The sequence below is a fragment of the Enoplosus armatus genome, chromosome 7 (genome assembly GCF_043641665.1).
Source record: "Enoplosus armatus isolate fEnoArm2 chromosome 7, fEnoArm2.hap1, whole genome shotgun sequence".
In the NCBI taxonomy this organism is placed as follows: domain Eukaryota; kingdom Metazoa; phylum Chordata; class Actinopteri; order Centrarchiformes; family Enoplosidae; genus Enoplosus; species Enoplosus armatus.
This window is the reverse complement of record NC_092186.1, coordinates 26,022,699-26,038,403: the sequence shown is the minus strand read 5'-3', so window position 1 is coordinate 26,038,403 and position 15,705 is coordinate 26,022,699. Positions and strand designations below refer to the sequence as shown.

Sequence of the window (15,705 nt, the reverse complement as noted above, 5' to 3'; positions counted from 1 at the left end):
TCATACCTCGGTTTGTTGTTTGTTTCTTTCTCTGCAGTTCAAGAATCCAAAAACTCCGGTTTGGCATCTTATGGTTCCGTCTTGAAGAACCTTTGGCTATCAGTGCGAGTCATTCTAATGTAAAGACACTTGTACCTTATAAAATACTGTTTCTAGCTCTAGGAAAAGTGCATGTTGGAGGATACCAGAGACGTCACGATTAGGCAGGACTAAATTTGCACAGTTTGACGTCCTGCTGTGACCTTCCGAGGATGTGTGTGTGGAACATTTTCCCTCACCAACTGCTTCCCATCTCCACTCTATATCACCTTTGAGTCAGACCTACCTGCCACCCATAAATGTTGAAGGTGACACTGACATAATACTCACTTCATTCACACACAGACCAACCTGCCAATCTTTTTTCTTTCTTTTTTTTTTCTTCCCAGCGAGAAGAGGAACAAAAACCAAACTGATTTCACAAATGAATTTTGGTTCAGGTGTATTTACTTAACAATCCCTTTGGTTTATCTTGTTGAAGACATGGCACATGCTGGGACACTTTTCTGCCGACAGCAATGCACAACAGAAGAATGCTGACAGCTAAGCATCAGACCTAAAATTAAGAGGGAATCATATGTTGGTTTTATAGAGTATAGCATAGAGAGCTCTTGTGTGATAACAATAAAACTCTCTCTAATGCTGGGCTGCGGCATGATTCTTCATTTTCTTCAGAATGAAGAAAGTTCACATGACACAGAAGTTCAATATATCCTACATCCTCTAGCAAAATGTTTGTTGTAACAGAAAACACTCTGGAGCAACTTCTCTGGAGCTCCCGAGAAATGTTTTGCATTTGAATCCCAAAGTGTCTGCTCCCAAAGCACATTGTGTACTAACTTCTCTGTATTTGTTATCATTATGCGGGGGAGGGCCACCACGTTCCATTCCTGTTTCCACTGCATATTGTTCATTTAAATCAGTGTTCAAAAATGAAACCATATCTAATTAAGAAGGAACCTTTAAAAAAAAAAACAAAAAAAACAATGAATAATGTGAAAGAGACAAATGGACAAATCTATCTACTAATAACTGTTTCAATGCAAAGTGTGGTTCAATGACCTGCGTGCAAAGCAGTATCCAGAAATATCTTGTCTTCAGAAGCTGCTTTAGCTGTAGCTGTTCACCTGTTGCACTAATAAAGCAGCATCTTACATTTCACTAACATGAACGTCTGCTTGTAGTGCTAACTAACTCTGCCAGGAAGGAAAAAAGACATTTAGATTTATGGACTAAATTCAACAACATTGAAAATTAGACGTGACCGGTGGGACAAGCTGCAAAAAACAGGCAGGCCTTTAGTTTTCCTTGACTAAAACTAACAAAACTAAAAAAAAAATCTAAAATTCAAGCGAATTAAACAAGTTCAGACTGTTCAGTTATGGCGGTGAACTTAAGCCCCCATGTGCTCTGTTCATTCTCTTGCACTGTTCACTGAAAGCTATGATGCCACTTTGCTGTTGCTGCTGCTGTTCATCCCCCTCCCCCAACACCCCACGGGTAGGCTCTGCGTGTATTCCCCTGAGGAGAAGTTATAAGTATCATCACTCATCAGTCCCTGCTGTCCTGAGCTGGGTTTTTTTCCTTCTTCAGAGCCTATAGCCGCCGAACATCAACGCTGTACGTTGGCTGACTGCAGTGACACCAATTCATGTCCACTGAGCTGTGACCTGGATGAGGCAGAGACATCGCGCCAAATCTCAACTGAGACCTGTCCAGTTTTCCTTTCATTCAAACTAAATGCGAAATCATCGTCAAACCCCGGTCAGTTCAAATAGTAGAAAATGCCAGACTGCTGCTGCTTTTCCAATGTTATAATGAAACAAATACCAAAACCGAGCGACAGGGGGGTGCAACTCTGCACAACCCTGCTGATACACAGCATATATCATTTAGTGAATAAAAATGTAAATGAGCAAATTATCTACAGGCTATTTCACAGTAAATTAAATTAAAAACAGAACTGCGAACCTGAATATACTTAGAAACCGATTACGTTGCGCAAATTCATCTGAAATATATTGCAGTAATATTACTGTTACTATCTACGTAAGATCAAGTATTTTGCTATGAAAACACACATTTTTAATTTAACCAAGTATCCTGTACCGTAAATACATGCGAGTTATGATGATTTAAATACATGCGAGTTATGATGATTTTAATTGTGGATAGACCTTCTGCCTTGATAGACATACAGTACATGCATTAGGAGGCTTCCCGCGTACCAATATGGCATCGCGGCATCTACGTGTAAATCAATATGCCACCCAGATGCATCCAGTGCGCCGACATACTTCCTTTGTTAAACCGAAGTAAACTGCATTTAGATTGACAGGAGAATAGAGTGGATTCACCCATGTGGGAAGTTTCCATCTGACTACTCCCAGTCTGCCTCTTCCCCTTCTTCATATATAGAGCTCCACAGCAATCAAAACACACAGCAACCAAACCTAGCAGACCGCTACCACTAATAATAAGTAATCAAATGTATATCTTTATATTCATTACACGTCTGAAATTCATTCACCAATCAGCTGTGGCTTTACCCTTTCCCAAACAACAATGGCGTTATATATAGATGTAATTCATCAGGAGACACAAATCCAGAAGAGAGACAGGAGGATCTAGATGATGAGATACCTAGCTCCGTGTCTTTAGGCTGATGTAGAGATGATGTATTCGCATGACAATAATGGGAATAATTGTTGACAAATGATGCTCAAAATGGATATTTGGTTCCAACTGCGCAGCCTTACAAGTCTGTCTTCGACGACTGCCCTTAATAAAGATTCTGGGGAGCACAATCCAGTGTGGTTACTCACGAGAAGCTGCTTATGTAATTGACACCAAAAGCAGCCTGTTCACTTACAGGTTGGGGAAGCACTTGGAAGCGAAACACTAAAAGTATGGCTAATGGATTTTTACTGACAGCAGTAATTATATACAATTGCTGGAAAAGCGATAGTGCCATTCTTTACATAAACGGGAACTTCATGGTTTTGGTGTCACCATGTGTTCCTTAGTGGTTAATTTACATTTCAGTAGCCTCGACAACTCCACATTTAGTCTTCTACCCCTGCAGAGTGAAGACAAACATCATCTGGAAAGGTGATTTTGAGACTGTCGTAATACAAAGTGAATACTAGAACTTAGTGTAAATGTTTTTCATATTGATCAAGTGCCAAATTCAGGTCAGCAAGTGAATAGCTGCAAGTTGCCCTAACCCTCAAGTCATTTTTGAGTTATCCTCTCAATAAGAACACCCACCCTAATTCCCTCACCGCAAACAATAACCTTTTTTTTACCCAGTTCAACATTAATCCTGTCTTTTTTACAGGAGGTGTCAAGCAAAGACAGGACCCCGCATCACCCCCTCGGCATACTGGGAGGTGCAGCACTGCTTGTGCCGTAGGGCAGACCTGCACTTTTTGTAATGGAGTTGTGCCTGGGATCTAAGAGAGCACACGGCAGTCCTCAGAATAAACCTATCTATGCTATCAAACATTAATTGGATAATAATATACACAAGATATAATCTACAACAAAGCTGTGCAGTTATCGAATGGAACATACAATACAGGCCTTACGCACGGAAGATTATCCTGCTGCATTAGGAGCACTTGCCGAGCATTAAAATATACTTTACATGGAAGGTGCTGTTGACCAGCAGAGGCCAAAGAGATCAGCCAACCCAGAGTGTTCATTTCGAAAGACGGCGAGGATACTACTTCAGAGCTATGGGAATGGGAAGACCATATTATGTGTGTGTATACTTATAGAGGGGTTAAGGATCAAATAAGCGTTCAAATGAATAATTCAACAGTAATTTCTGAACAAACAGCCAGATTGTCATTACATTTCTTGTTGAGATTAAGACTCCCCAGAGGTAGTCCTAAAGTTTGCGGATTCCCTGACTTTTTGTCTCTTGACAGTACAGAAACCCCCTCCTCAGCCTTTCCCCTATTACAATCCCCATGCCAACATTTCACAACATTTTCATAATGCTTACTAAACACTCCATGGAGGACCACTGTCCATTTCGGTCAATGGATAAACTTTCCCTTGGCAACGTCATTAGGCTAAATGATCAAGTTCGTACTTGCCGTGAATATTCTGGGTCCTAGCTCTGCCATTATGTTAAGATTTCCAGTTACAATAACACCATAACACAAAAGGCTGACTGCTCTAACAGTCTCTGACCATGTACAAGTTAGTACTCCCTGACATCTTCTGGGCCGAGGTCAGATATTATATTTTCAGTCCCCCCGACAGCAAGGCTGTAAGAATCAGTATGTTGTTTGTCCCATCCAACCTTTTCTTATTGTTGTGTGTAATGAATATTGCAGCCTCAGGGCTGCTAGAGGGCCTTTAGACTTTTAGTTTCGTTGGCTGTAGCATGGAGCCAGTCTGTTTACACAAAGCTATAGCAAATAACATGGACTAAGATCATGCAGTGCAATAAACAGCCAAATGAATGCTGAAACAAGCACTGCGTTCTTCTGTTATCTACACAAGGGGGGTTGATTCTTGACTCACACAAGACATGTTCACATGTCACAGTAGGAAAAACACAGGTGTAGATAATACAATGAATGCCGGTTGAATTCCATTTAGCTGCTTCAGTTTCAGGGTCCTGGCACTGTGCATGCTGGCTTACCATCACACTTGGATAGAATACAGCCATTGTTATTGTTATTAGTGACACCTGTGTTTCTTTTTTTTACTACGGAAAATTAAATGCGCGCTGTGAAAGAGGCTTATTGTTTTCAGGTGCAGGTCCCTGTTTTCTTTGCACCACATGCTCTTCCAGCATGCGCACAACAATGCACAGGCATGCGGGTGTCACCACACACAACACCCGCCCACTGCAGAGGTCGGTAATGCAAACGTTAAGCGGAATGCATTGCTTGACTCCACGCATGTCCACTGATCAACAAATGGTGGCTTTAATGCAGCAGGAAAGGCAGCAATTTCTTGGAAATGTAGCAAAAAAACTTGCTTTGCAAATGTCTTTGAAGAAAGAAATGCATTCAAACACTTCTAGCGGGCGTCAACGATACACACAATGGGACCCATGCAAGAAGCTTCTGAATATGTGCTGACTAATTGCATGATGTACAGTGTGAACACTACATTTAAACCTGTGTTTGTTAAGACAAAAAAGGTACCTTAAACCATAACCCATCCCGACCCCCCGTTTTTGGACCAAAAACCCAATTTTAACAACGGTTTACTAAAATGCCTGGTGTGAGCAATCTTTGTCCACTTTGCAGGACTAATCCAAGTACACGTCCACCCACCTCGTGCACGTCCATGTCTTCAGGGTTCTCCCATCTTGTCAGAGACGCCGGGGTGACGGGGACAACCACTATGTAGTACCACCTGTGTCAGGCACAGAAACACAAATGCATTACGCATAGACGTCGTCTACATGTACACACAAAAACACAGAGCTTTAATGCGAATTACATGCTGTTTCATCTCAGCCAACTATTCTATCTTAAGGACTTTTGTGTTTGTTCGAAAGTGTTTTTTACATTCATGTCTCCTCTTCACCAACGGGATAAGTTCGGCACTGCGGATGATGAAAAGGTCGGGGCCAGGCATTCGTATAGAGATGGTATTAGTTTGTTTTTTTCCCTCTCCATCAGCCCCACTTCTCTTATTACAGCTTACTTGTGGGCGATTTCTTTGGAGAAACAAACACTTGAAAGACAATTAAGTCCAAGTAATTAGTGGTGCCTGTCTTCTTAACCGAGCTGGATTATAATAAAAAAAAAAAAAACAACCTACTGAATTGCAGCCTTTGCAATTGAATTCTCTTCGCTCATCAATTGTGGTTTTGAAGCTCAACTCTTAAATAAATTGCTTTCTGGTATCAGGAGAGAGCTCAGGAGCGGCAGCGGGGTTATTGTTAATATGGCATGTGGTTGTAGTGTTGTAATCGTGTAGTGTTGTTTGTTGGGTTGTGGGACTGAATGTTTTGTTTGTTCTTGAAACTACTCTGACCAGCAAGAACTCTTTGCTGCAGCTGATAATTGGCTGGTTATGGACCGGCTGGAACAGGACAAGAAGTAAATAAACCAGGCTTGTGATAGCTGTTGAAACCCCCCTCCAAGCTTGTGTCTGAGCTATTGATTTAACACAAAAAACATTGTCTGTCTGCATCATTGTGTGTGTGTGTGTGTCTGTGTGTGTGTGTGTGTGGCCGCTGAGTGCTGAGGCTTTTTACGGTCTTCAAACTGCTCATGCACTGAATGTATGCTGGGGAGAACAGCGCACTCCCTGAGGTCATGCTCTCATCGGTGTGCTCCGATTCTTAACTTAAGTAAAGGTAGAAATACCCAGTATAAAAGGAATCTATTACAAGTAAAACCCCTCCTCTCAAAGTACAAAATATACTTAAAGTATCAAAGGTACACATAATGGTCCTTTCAGAGTATTAACTTATTATATGTTATAATATTCGATTATTATTATTGATGCATTACATATATGGGACATTTTAATGTTGCAGCTAATTGAGGTGTCACAAATTTGAACTACTTTATATATATATATATATATATATATATATATATATATATATTGTGTTGTGTATATGTTGTATAATCTATAACAATGTATTTAAAAGTTGACCATATATTTTGTGTGTTAAATCTTAATCTGTAAAGCTAATAAATGTAGTGGAGCAAAAAGTATAGTATTGTCTTCTGAAATGGTGTGGAGCACAAGTGTAAAGCAGCATAAAATTGGAATAAAATAAAAATAAACTGCCTCCAAATTTTAAGTACAGTAGTTTGAAAAAAACGTGTCAGTGTTTGGTTTAGAGTTTGTTCTGCTGCCCCCAAGTGGCCAAAAAATAAATGAATGCAGCTTTAAGATGAGAATGAAAATGATGAGGTACATTTTATGCTGCTTTGTCCCTCTACTCCACCACATTTATTTGAATATGATACAGTAGTTACCATTTACTTTACATATGAAATATGATCCACTTATCCACATACAGATGGATTTAAATATGTACAGTATTTTAAAGATTAAACTGCTCAACGGTATATAAAATAGTTTAAATACGTATACCTGCTACAACGTTACAACGCTGCCTATGCATAAATTAATGCATCAGTAACAATAAACCAGTAATATGATATACTGTAGCTAAGATAATACAATTCACCAAAGTTATTCCATGAGGTAATTTCAAGTGGTCAAACCACATAAAAGCAGATGAATGATTTTGAGATGAGTATCTCTAAATATCTCATTATTTTCAAATTCAGTGGTAGCTACATTTCCAGATTAAGGATTCAGTAGTGGTTACATTTCACAGTCAAGTATTCAAATTATTGTAGATATTATTTGCTTCCTGACAATGGCAGCCTTAATTGCAGAGGAGAGAAGACGTCTCCGAAACTTCTCTGAAATCATGAATCATCCCCGAGGTTTTTTGTTTGTTTGAAGTGTTTTTCTTTTGGTTTCCCCCTCAGACAAACAAACAGTACAGACCTGACAGGGGCTTCAGTTGGGACCCTGGGCAGGCTGATGGTCACTTTGCCGCCCTCCTCCACATCGTGTTGGTACTGAGCTGGTTTCATCTTCAGCAAGTCCGGAGCTGTTCGGATGGCAACCTGCTGCTGGAGGCCGCCTGCGCTGTTCCCGCGGCTCATTAGCACGAAGGAATAATCGGTATCTGGCTGCAGCTGTGTGATCAACTTCCTCTTCAGGTTGCCTTGAACCTCCACACTCTGCTGGTTGTACAGGATCTGAAGCCAGGATGAAGTTTCAGTGTTACTAACACGTATACAGTTTGATTGATTACATGACCTTTACTGCACTGGTTGTCCATGGAAAGAATTAGAACTGATTCGAAGAAAAAAAGGTTTTCCTTTGTCTAAATTACCTTGACAAAAATAATATTCTGAAGTAAGTAATAAAATTTGATAACATTTAAATATTTATCCCTCGGAAACATGTATTATAATAGTTGATTATCATCAGCATAAAGTGATACATTAATGATTTCCCCCCTCTCTTCCTTGCACTATTGTTTTGTCACTTTGACTTATTACCCTCTGACCTTATAGGAATAGTTCAACCTTGTGGGAAATACGCTTATTTCCTTTCTCATCAAGAGTTAGGTGATAAGATTGATACCACTCTCATATCTGTACTGTAAATTAGAAGCTCAATTAGCAGCTGATTAGCTTAATAAAAACACTGTGGGCACAGGGAGACAGCTAGCCTGGCTCTGTGTAAAGTGAGAAAATACACCTACCAACACCTCTAAAGCTCACTGATTAACGTGTTGGATCTTGCTTGTTTAATTGGTGCACAAACAGAAACGTAAAAAAACAACTTCATGGACTTCATGAAGCGCTTTCATCAGTTCGCACAGCACTTCTGTGCAACAGCTCTGGCTATAGCACAGGTTGGCATCTACGGTTCTGGTCTCTGTACAGGTCCAATGGTACCAAAACTGGCAACCTCACTGTCACAGTAAAACTTCAGGAAGCTGCACACAGTCACTACTTCTGGATATTGTTTTCCAAGAAATAGTTCCTGCACCAAACGTCCCTTTAGGTGATGGTTGGCAAATATGTTCTCTACGCACAGAGCAAGGCCAGTTGCTTCTTGTTCTGCGTCTAGTCTTCATGCTGAGCTAAGTTAACCATGTCCCCACTTTAGCTCCAAACTTAACGCACATGACATGAGATTGACATCAATCTCACACTCGGAAAGATAGATATTCCTTCAATAAAGATGGCTGTGTCTTTGCAGTTTGACTGCCTGGCTGTGGAACTGCCTTCACACAGTATAAGGGACTAAATCTATCATAACTTCTCTGGCCTCGGTATTTATTTGTGCATTATGTGATAACATTGTTATTTGTATCTCCAATTCACTTAGGTGTTCTTTTGTATTTGTTTTACAGTGCTGTGAAAGTTTGGGAGCTTGCTGCCTCTTGTGTTCTCCGCTTTTGATTTCGTGAAGCACTCTATAATGCTTTGTGTTACAAGGTGCTGTAGAAATAAAGCAAGGTTGACTTGCTTACTATTGTTTAGTTGCTGATGCTTGGTCATAAACTTTTTGCACTACAGCTTATCATCAGAGCTACACAGTGCCAAAGGCAGAGTGACAAGACAGACAGGCCCCTTAACAAATAGCCAGTCAGAAAGTACAGCGAAATGGATTTTCTTGATGATTTATGGAGCAGCTGTTCTGTTAAGGAGGACTAAAGGGCAAAGTGTTCCACAAAAATGTTGTTTGTTGATTGTGTATCTTAAAATATCTCATAAAAATGTTGTCTATTATTGTAGCCATTACATTATAATGTGTTAATGATACCACCTCCTGTTTGCATATACAGTTCCTACAATGAAAAAAAAAATCTTTTTATACCTACTACAACACATGGATGTGTTTTGTTTTAATTCAGTGCTATTTCAGGTGCCCCTTTTATATTTTTTTCATCATAAGTCAGTCTCTACAGTTATTATTCAGTCTCCATCTATAGTGGACCATATTCTTGTCTGGGAATGAGATGGTACCTGAGTATAAAATCAGACCCTTGTTTTCCTTCTTTGGTCTCTACTGCCTGGCCATATTTATTGATATTCACAAACACTGACTTGGTCCTGGATTATCAGTCAGACCCCTCTTTTAGTTGTTCAGTAGCTGTAATATCTGTCCCAGTGCTGCAGCTGATGTCTGGGTGGAAGCGTGGGCTGATCTTACCTTGAGAGGCACTTGAGATTTGTAGGTTTCTGGCACTTCCCAGGTCAGCAGGACAGAGGTTTTCATCACAGCCTTCACACCAAAGTTCTTGGTGAACACTGAGGGAAGGTCTAGATGATTATTAGGTAGTTAATTTAATTGCGGATATAACTGAGATGATTCAAAGTTGAAGAGTCGGTGCACAAAACCAAGAACTAAAATGTGACCGAAAATGAACAATTTGTAAATGGTAGAGGGTGATAACATTTTGAAGATTGATTTTTGAGTTCTTGAAATATAACTGGAGCCTGATTTGTACCATTTTATTTGATCTGGTTGGTCCTGTTGGGAAACACCTTTGGTGTTGTGTTTGGTGTCTGAATCCTTTGCCTAGTAGGGGTGCTGTTGCATTGATCCCAATCTGTGAAACTCGAACCAAATTTGGAATAAAAACATCCAATTACAATTTAAAAGAAAAAAAAAAAAACAGAACCAGAATGTAAATTAGCTCTGTATAACATGTACATTCTGGTTGTCATTTTTTCATACATTACATCTTAAATATATATTGTACAGGACCAATACCATTCCAATTAAAACTGCATTAAAAATGCAACTTTAAATGCCTTATAATAACCACTAACTGAAAAAATAATAAGCTGGTGAGCATGACTTCACCAACCTGGGTCTGTGAAAGAAAAACACTGGTCACCTGTTGGTTAAACTGTTTAAAATGAGAGACATAACCAGCACCTGGTTTCGTTGGCTGAAACTACAAGATTCCTACAAGCTAGCATTAGTAGTGCCATACCACACATAGTAGATTATAAAGTTTGAAAGCAATATTTTCACAGACTGCACCAAGTTGTCCAACACACACAGGCAGGCCTGGCCATAGCCCCACTTTGGACTTTTTCATCTACTGTGTGGGAGACAGTTCCAGATGTCCTCTATTGAAGTGGTTGCGCGATGCAGTTTAACTAAAGCAGGTAAGTTAAGGTGATGTACATTTGCCAAACCAACCGGTTAGTCATCCTTGGACTCTTCTCTCTTGTAAAACCAAAACCTACTGTTTGAAAATGCTTCAAACGAAGCATAAAGCTCACCTTTGTGTGGCTTGCCAAACTTTGTTTTTCGAGTGTGGAATGGTTTCACTGCTGTCCCTTGTGGCCAATGGAGAAAACAATTCACCCACTACAACAGCAGTCCTCCAGTTCTCACTTCTTCCAACTGTAGCTGCAGTGGGTGTTTTTCCACTCCACGGCCTTGAAAACCTACTTACAAGCAACACAATGGTGAAATGTAAGCCTTATCTGAAATAGTAGCAGTGCTTTGGTTTTGCAAGAGAAAAGACTTCAAGGATGAGGACCGGCTGGTTCTATGATAGAGAGCATCATGCAGCCGCTGCCCTAAACTTTTCTTTAGGAAGCATCTGGGACTGTCTCCCCCACAGTGGATGAAACAGTCCCAGATGGGGCAAGCAAAGGCAGTGGCAGAGCCATGACGGTAGTTACAGTCAGTGGAAATATTGAATTTAAATGCCGTAGACATTGGTAAGATGACAAAAATACCAATGAAGATGCAACTTGCTGCTGGAAGAAAGATTTGGTTTTATTTAGCTTTGTAAGTTTACATTGGAAAGACTGAGGGCTCTATTTCCCTGCCAGCGCAGTCAGTTATAGGGCAAACACAGTTTTTATGCAGTTTTCCTCAGGCGCTCATCTGTTTTCTTGCATCATACTGTATGTGGTTATTTCCTGGCTCACAAAGTGAACATTCGCGTTTGGCTGTGGTTCTACTGATTAGTTGGCGCAGTGGTGCCAAAATGAGCACCAAAATTGCGTTTGCATTTAAACCCACTGAGCCCACCTCTTATCGCAGTCGCAGGGCAAAGTTTGGTGGCTTTATTGACATGTACTGCAAATTGATATGTGCATCAAAATACAATCAACACTGATGTTGTGTTCGATGAGTAAGTTTCCCACAACAACTTGGTCTCGGATCTTTGCCATGCGGTTCACCAGCAGTCGTCACACAGCAGCATGGATACGCGTTGTTTCATCTACAGTCTCTGATTTTCAATACGTACGTAATTTCACAGGATGACACAGCAGCAGCTATATCCAAATATGTCAAGAGGATTACTACAGCGAGTTTTGTGTTTTCTAAGTATTTATTTTTTAGCTCATGTTGGTCATTGGTCATTACTGAAGCCTGTCCAACTCCACCTGCTGACTCTGTATTTGTAATACTCCTCTTACAGCCTCTTTTCCATGTTGCGCTGAGCTGTGCCCATGGTCACCAGAATTAGCAAACCAATGTGCTGGTCACGATGACGCCTGAGTTTTAATTGTGTTTGCTCCTTATTTGAAGAAAATAGAAAATGTCCAAATCATGGAGTAATGTATGGAGAGCTGAGGTCAGATGAAGCTACAGTAAGCTGTGTACAGCAATCATGAATAGCCTGTGGTTCTCACCTGGCATGGAGGTGGACATGGTTCTGCTCTGAATGCTGGGGCTGATGGGTCCTCCCCCTTTGCTGGTGAAAGCTTGGACCCTGATGTCGTAGGTTGTGTCAGGTTGTAAACCTTGGACAGTCATCTGTGTTTCCGTGGTGATGTTGGTGTTGTTGTGCTGGCTATTGATATCTCGATACACCACCACGTACTTGACGATCTTCCCGTTCCTCTCAGCCAGAGGAGGGGGGTCCCAGGCCAGCTTGGTGGAGGTGGCGGTCAGGCCCTCCACACTCAGATTCTGAGGGTAGCTGCTGGGAATGTCTTCAGGAGTGCTGATCTCCTTCACATACTCCTCCCCGTTGCCTGCTCGGTTTTTGGCACACAGTTTGAAGATGTAGGTGGCTCCCTTGTGGAGGCCAGTGACTGTGAAATGATCATCTGCCTGTCTGAAGTCTTTGATAATGAAAGCTTCCTCCTCTGATCTCTTGTACTGGAGCTGGAATCCTACATGCTCCCCCACCATCTCCTTCGGGGGCTGCCACTGGATCAGGGCAGTGTTGCCTATGGTGGTGCTGATCATCATAGTGGGCTTGCCAGGCACTGGAACACAGGAAACAGTCTCCAACATTCCAATGTCTTGATTACTTGAAAACTTACCAAATTCATGAAACACTAAAAAATTTCAATTGTAAGTTGCTATACAGGTATTGTTTCTTAGCCAAGCTTTCACTACAGAATTTTCCTTTCTAATTGTAGTGCTTCCTCAGTTGGGTGGAGAAAAGGGGAACTGTGTTTAAAAGATCTCATAATTAAGGTTATGATATTGGCCATACATGAACATTACATATTCAACCTTCACGGTTGAACTCACACATTCACACACTGATGGCGGCCGAGCTGCCATGCAAGGTGCTGGTCTCCATCGAGAGCAACTTAAGGTTCAGTGTCTTGCTCAAGGACACTTCGACATGACAGGGGATCGAACCCCCAACCAAAAATTGGTCAGATGGGGCAACTAGCAATGTAATCCTAGTCAACAGAACCAATGGCCTAAACTTTTGAAGAAAAAGGTTCCCTTACCTTAACAAACTTGTTGTTTATAACCCAAACCATGATGCGTTTTAACCTAAACCTAACCCTAAGAAAGTAGTTTCTTGCCTTAACCATAGCGATAGCAGATAAAGGAATGGTCACACTAATCCTATTGGTAAACACTGATTTGTAACGATTTTGGAATGTACCGACACACAATTTTGTCTTGGTGATAGAAGCGTCAGATTAGAAATCAGAAGTTGTTGGTGAAATCACTCATACAGATATTTCTGTCCAAAGTTCGCTAACATTAGCCAACAGATGCATGGTCATATCAGAAAACAAGAGAGGCCGTAGCAACAAAACCCCCGAGGGCATATAAATTAATATGAGAGACAGAATGTGTTATTCTTTCTTTCAAAGTGTACTTTGTGTCTTGTCACAGCTGACCAATGAATGTGCGATTTTGGTGTTGTCAAAAACGTGAAGATGGACTTTTACATAATGAGGGGGAAAAATGGTAAAAACATTCATTTACAAATGCGTTGCCTAGCAGGTAGATGCAAACACATAGATCCGCACACAGCACACACCTGCTCCCGTGGTGGTGACCACCTTGGCTTTGCTGCGAGCTCCATCGCCCTTGGTGGTATACGCGGCCACAGTCACGGAGTAGGTCGTCTCTGGGAGCAAACCTGTTATAATGGCCTCCTGCGTGGTAGAGAGAGACGCAGAGAAGAAAGGAGGGAGATATAAAGAGTGGAAGAGAAAGGAAAAGACGGAGAGAAAAGGGCAACAACGTTCAGTTTGAGACAACCGGCCTCAGTTGAATTGGCGCTCTGTCAGACAGTTTACTGTACCAGGCACTCAGGCGCATTAGACTAGTCAAGCGCACTCAACATGCTTCACATTTCCAACGCTCCCAAGGCATTTTAAACTGCTCTTTTGAGCAAAAAGTCAAGTGACGGTCACAGATGTAAACCTGGAGTGCATTAAAATGAAATCCTCACTGAAGTTCACAGTTCCTGTTGTCGACTGTACTGTTAGATGGTGTGTATGCTCACTGGGAAATTGACCATGAACGGAAAAAGACCACATTTCATTGGTTATATATCAGCCTTGGTGGTATATCAACCCCCCCTTAACTTTGGTTAATTACAACTTTGGTCTCATTTTTGCATTTTTGTATTTCTGGTCAAGAAACATCTGCAGTCAGACGATCAGACAGGTTGCAAACATGCCAACAATTTATCCAGATGATCCACCGCAAACAAAGGTGAGTTGGATGTGTAGAACGTGTTCTGCACTGGCGGCTTAAGTTCAACGACACCTGCGCTGCGGGCAAGGAGAGTCGCGAGATTAGCAGCAGGCTCAACAGAGCTCGGTCCTAGGCTTATCTTCATTATGATGAATAGGAACTATGGACAAACTTTGTAAGTAAGACCCAGAATTGTCCTTTAAGTCAAAAATCTATCAGAAACGATTGTGCACAGGTGTATCTATTAAACTGTTCATTTCATGCCACTCATTCATGACATGTACCGTATGAAAACACACTCCTTGAACATAGAAAGCACGCTAAGGCAAAAACCACCACGTTCATACATGCTCCTCCACTGTTCAAAAAGCCTTGCGAAGACAGCAACACGTAGCAACAGTCTGTCAGCTGTTGGGAGTCCATTAAAAAGGCTGGGGGGGAAAGGCCCACTCCTCTCAGATAGCTGAGGATCCCTTTCTAGTACCGCTCCAGAGCGATGAGTCGAGAGGAGTTGCAGAGATGAAGCAGCTTGAGATGAAGAGAAAAAAAAAACTGGCAGCAGGGTGGCGGCAGAGGTGTGTGTGTGTGTGTGTGTGGGGGGGTGATAGTTCCAGCAGAGAACACCCAGCAGGTTCCATTTCTCCCGTCAGACCGGTGCCTCCGCCTACAGCCCCAGGGCTTGCTGTGCCGTGGAGATGACAGTGCAAATTAGCAAGGCCCTGCCAAAACAAGCCATGGGGTTCCAGAAACAACCAAAAGCTGTAATTATTATTTTATGGCTGGCAATTTTATATATATATCACAGGATGTTTAAATGGTTCTCCTGCTAATTTAAGAGCAGACATGTATGGAGCCTAAAGAGTTAAGATATTTCCCTCCTTCCTGTCTTCTCTGCAGGGCAAAGAAGGTGAAAGATAAGAGAAAAATGTGACTCATGTGAAGCGACTGAAGTCCTCTAAAAGCCTCATTATTTTAATCTGGTGGTATTCCTTTTCACTTCTTGTTGCCAGAGACTTTCTTGCATTTGGGAGAGAGAAGAAGAAGAAGAAAAAAAATCTAATTGGGCTTTCATCTGTCTTTTTCAAATGCACAGCAAGCAGGAGTCTGTGGGGATGAGGGGGTGAATTCCCAAGGACCGAACCGATTGGGGGGGGGGGGGGTCTGGTTTAACAGGAGCCAATCAAACAGCAGTCA

The 15,705-nt window shown here is 41.5% G+C and overlaps 1 protein-coding gene across 1 annotated transcript in view; it reads right to left on the bottom strand.

The window, feature by feature from the left end:
* ptprfa (protein tyrosine phosphatase receptor type Fa) overlaps positions 1-15,705 on the bottom strand; it is a 221,827-nt gene that overhangs the window by 54,769 nt on the left and 151,353 nt on the right. The window contains exons 16-20 of the mRNA XM_070909026.1: positions 13,847-13,964; positions 12,240-12,821; positions 9,784-9,881; positions 7,555-7,811; positions 5,343-5,424 (exon numbers count right to left, since the gene is read on the bottom strand). Of these exons, the coding sequence (XP_070765127.1) occupies positions 5,343-5,424; positions 7,555-7,811; positions 9,784-9,881; positions 12,240-12,821; positions 13,847-13,964 (1,137 nt within the window). The remainder of the gene's footprint in view (positions 1-5,342; positions 5,425-7,554; positions 7,812-9,783; positions 9,882-12,239; positions 12,822-13,846; positions 13,965-15,705) is intronic.